The 3,683-nt window shown below is 55.4% G+C and overlaps 1 protein-coding gene across 1 annotated transcript in view; it reads left to right on the top strand.

Moving 5' to 3' along the window:
• The window catches only part of LOC121358818 (structural maintenance of chromosomes protein 1A-like), a gene marked incomplete at its 3' end in the record, with an annotated part of 6,033 nt that extends 2,354 nt beyond the window's left edge, over nucleotides 1-3,679 (top strand). The window contains exons 3-5 of the mRNA XM_041477297.1: nucleotides 59-210; nucleotides 1,428-1,497; nucleotides 3,560-3,679. Of these exons, the coding sequence (XP_041333231.1) occupies nucleotides 59-210; nucleotides 1,428-1,497; nucleotides 3,560-3,679 (342 nt within the window). The remainder of the gene's footprint in view (nucleotides 1-58; nucleotides 211-1,427; nucleotides 1,498-3,559) is intronic.
• Nucleotides 3,680-3,683: the final 4 nt, after the last annotated feature.

The raw sequence follows: 3,683 nt of genomic DNA, 5'->3' as shown, positions 1-3,683 counted from the left end.
CCCCAATGTCCCCAGTGATGTCCCCAGTGTCCCCTCAATGTCCCCACTGTCCCCTCAGGCATTTTTGGGACCGGAGAACCCCGAGGAGCCGTACCTGGACGGGATCAATTACAACTGTGTGGCCCCCGGGAAGCGTTTCCGGCCCATGGACAACCTGTCAGGGGGGGAGAAAACCGTGGCTGCGCTGGCCCTGCTCTTCGCCATCCACAGGTGGGACCCCAAAATCCCCCGGGAGGACCCCAAAACCCGGGGGGACCCCAAAATCCCCAGGGGAAATCCCAAAAATCTGGGGGAAATCCCAAAATCCCGAGAGAAATCCCAAAAACCCCATGGGAAATCCCAAAATTCCCCCCCTTTGGCTGCGCTGGCCCTGCTCTTGGCCATCCACAGGTGGGACCCCAAAAACACCCAGGGAACCCCAAAAACTCTGGGGGACCCCAAAAATCCCCAGGGGAAATCCCAAAATCTTGGGAAAAATCCCAAAAACCCCATGGGAAATCCGAAAATCCTGGGAAAAATCCCAAAAATTTCAGGGGAGCTCCCTTGAAAAGGCTGCCCTGGCCCTGCTCTTCGCCATCCACAGGTGGGACCCCAAAATCCCCCGGGGGGGACCCCAAAATTCAGGGGATCTCCAAAAACCCCATGGGAAATCCCAAAAACCCCATGGGAAATCTCAAAAATTTGGGGAAAATCCCAAAAACTGCAATGGAAATCTCAAAAACCCCAGGAGATCTCCCCAAAAATCCCCCACTTTGGCTGCTCTTCGCCATCCACAGGTGGGACCCCAAAACCCCCCGGGGGGACCCCAAAAATCCCTGGGGAAATCTCAAACTCCCGAGGGAAATCCCAAAAATCTGGGGGAAATCCCAAAAACCCAGGGGGGACCCCAAAACCAGGGCTGGCTCCTTTTGGGGTACCCCAGTTTTGGGGTCCAGTTTTGGATTCTCAGCCCAGTTTTGGGGTTCCCCAGTTTTGGGGTCACCCAGTTTGGGATTCCCCGTTTTTGGGGTTCCTTGTTTTCGGGGTTCCCCAGTTTGGGGTTCCCCAGTTTTGGGATTCCCTGTTTTTGGGGTGCCCCGTTTTTGGGGATCCCCGTTTTGGGGTCTCACTCACTTTTGGGATTCCCCAGTTTTGGGGTTTCACGTTTTTGGGGTTCCTGGTTTTGGGGTCTCACCCAGTTCGGGGTTCCCCGTTTTTGGGGTTCCCCATTTTTGGGGTGCCCGTTTTTTTGGGGTCTCACCCAGTTTGGGGTTCCCCGTTTTGGGGTGCCCAGTTTTGGGGTGCCCAGTTTTGGGGTGCCCGGTTTTGGGGATCCCAGGTTTTGGGGTCTCACCCAGTTTGGGGTTCCCCGTTTTGGGGTGCCCAGTTTTGGGGTGCCCAGTTTTGGGGTGCCCGGTTTTGGGGTCTCACCCCCTGTGCCCCCCCAGTTACAAACCCGCGCCGTTCTTCGTGCTGGACGAGATCGACGCCGCGCTGGACAACACCAACATCGGCAAGGTGGGAATTTGGGGGGCCCCTCCCGTTTTTGGGGGGTCCCCTCCTCTTTTCGGGATCCCCTCCCCATCGTTTTGGGGATCCCAGGTTTTGGGGTCTCACCCAGTTTGGGGTTCCCCGTTTTGGGGTGCCCAGTTTTGGGGTGCCCAGTTTTGGGGTGCCCGGTTTTGGGGTCTCACCCCCTGTGCCCCCCCAGTTACAAACCCGCGCCGTTCTTCGTGCTGGACGAGATCGACGCCGCGCTGGACAACACCAACATCGGCAAGGTGGGAATTTGGGGGGCCCCTCCCCGCTTTTGGGGGGTCCCCTCCTCTTTTCGGGATCCCCTCCCCATCTTGGGGCTCCCCCCGGGATTTTGGGGTCACCCCAACCTCCTTTTCCCCCTCACTGAGCTGATTTTTCTGCCCCCACCCCCCATTTTTGGGGTGCCCTCCCCATTTTGGGGTTCCCCACCCCAATTTTGGGGTCACACATCCATTTTTGGGGGGCCCCTCCCCATTTTTGGGGCTCCCCCTGTAAAGTTTTGGGGTCTGGGGGTGTCGCCCCAACCTCCCCCAGCCCCATTTCTGCTCCCCAGGGAGGGATTTTGTCCCCCCAGCTCCCAATTTTGGGGTTCCCCACCCCAATTTTGGGGGTCCTCTCCCCGCTTTTGGGGTCCCCTCCTCATTTTTGGGGTCCCCTCCCCATTTTGGGGCTCCCCCCGGGATTTTGGGGTCACCCCAACCTCCTTTTCCCCCTCACTGAGCTGATTTTTCTGTCCCCAGCCCCAAATTTGGGGATCCCCACCCCATTTTTGGGGTCCCCATGTGGTTTTTGGGGTCCCCGGTCCCCTTTTTGGCACTCCCGATCCATTTTTGGGGTGCCAAGGCAGATTTTGGGGTGCCAGGGGGTTTTTCTGGGGTGTCAAACTTGTTTTTTGGGGTTCCAGGTGCATTTTTTGGGGTGCCACATGGGTTTTTTTAGTTTCTAGGTCCATTTTTTGGGGTGCCATGTGCATTTTTGGGGTGCCAGGTCAGTTTTTTGAGGTTTAAGGTCCATTTTTAGGGGTGCCAGGTCCATTTTTTGGGGTGCCACGGGTTTTTTAGCTTTTAGTTCCATTTTTTGGGGTGCCAAGCACGTTTTTGGGGTGCTAAGTCTATTTTTTGGGGTGCCAAACCGTTTTTTTGGGGTGCCACGTCTATTTTTTGGGGTTCCAAGTCCATTTTTGGGGTGCCAAGCTGTTTTCTTTGGGCGCTAAGCGCATTTTTTGGGGTGCCAAGTCAGTTTTTTGGGGTGCCAAGCACGTTTTTGGGGTGCTAAGTCCATTTTTTGGGGTTCCAAGTCGGTTTTTTGGGGTGCCAAGCCGGGTTTTGGGGTGCCAAGTCTATTTTTTGGGCTTCCAAGTCCAGTTTTGGGGTGCCAAGCGCAGTTTTTAGGATGCCAAGTTGATTTTTTGGGGTGCCAAGTGCGGTTTTTGGGGTTCCAAGTCCATTTTTGGGGTGCCAAGCCGGGTTTTGGGGTGCCAACGTTTTTGGGGTGCTAAGTCCATTTTTTGGGGTTCCAAGTCGGTTTTTTGGGGTGCCAAGCCGGGTTTTGGGGTGCCAGCCAAGTGCGGTTTTTGGGGTTCCAAGTCCATTTTTGGGGTGCCAAGCTGGGTTTTTGGTGTGCTGAGCACATTTTTTGGGGTGTCAAGTCCATTTTTGGGGTGCCAAGCGTGTTTTTTTGGGGTGCCAAGTCGGTTTTTTGGGGTGCCAAGCCGGGTTTTGGGGTGCCAAGTCTATTTTTTGGGTTTCCAAGTCCATTTTTGGGGTGCCAAGCTGGGTTTTTGGGGTGCCAAGCACATTTTTTGGGGTGCCAAGTGTGTTTTTTGAGGTGCCAAGTCGGTTTTTGGGGTGCCAAGTTGATTTTTTGGGGTGCCAAGCACGTTTTTGGGGTGCCAAGCGTGTTTTTTTGGGGTGCCAAGCGCGGTTTTTGGGGTGCCAAGTTGATTTTTTGGGGTGCCAAGCACGTTTTTGGGGTGCCAAGCGTGTTTTTTTGGGGTGCCAAGTCCATTTTCGGGGTGCCAATCCGGTTTCGGGGTGCCCAGGTGGCCAATTACATCAAGGAGCAGTCGGCCGCCAACTTCCAGGCCATCGTCATCTCCCTCAAGGAGGAATTCTACACCAAGGCGCAGAGCCTGATCGGCGTCTACCCGGAGGTACAGCCCAAAA

This window comes from Pyrgilauda ruficollis, unplaced genomic scaffold (genome assembly GCF_017590135.1).
Source record: "Pyrgilauda ruficollis isolate IOZ18807 unplaced genomic scaffold, ASM1759013v1 scaffold1106, whole genome shotgun sequence".
Classification (NCBI taxonomy): domain Eukaryota; kingdom Metazoa; phylum Chordata; class Aves; order Passeriformes; family Passeridae; genus Pyrgilauda; species Pyrgilauda ruficollis.
Note: the sequence above shows the minus strand (reverse complement) of the source record. Positions and strands in the feature narration are given on the sequence as shown.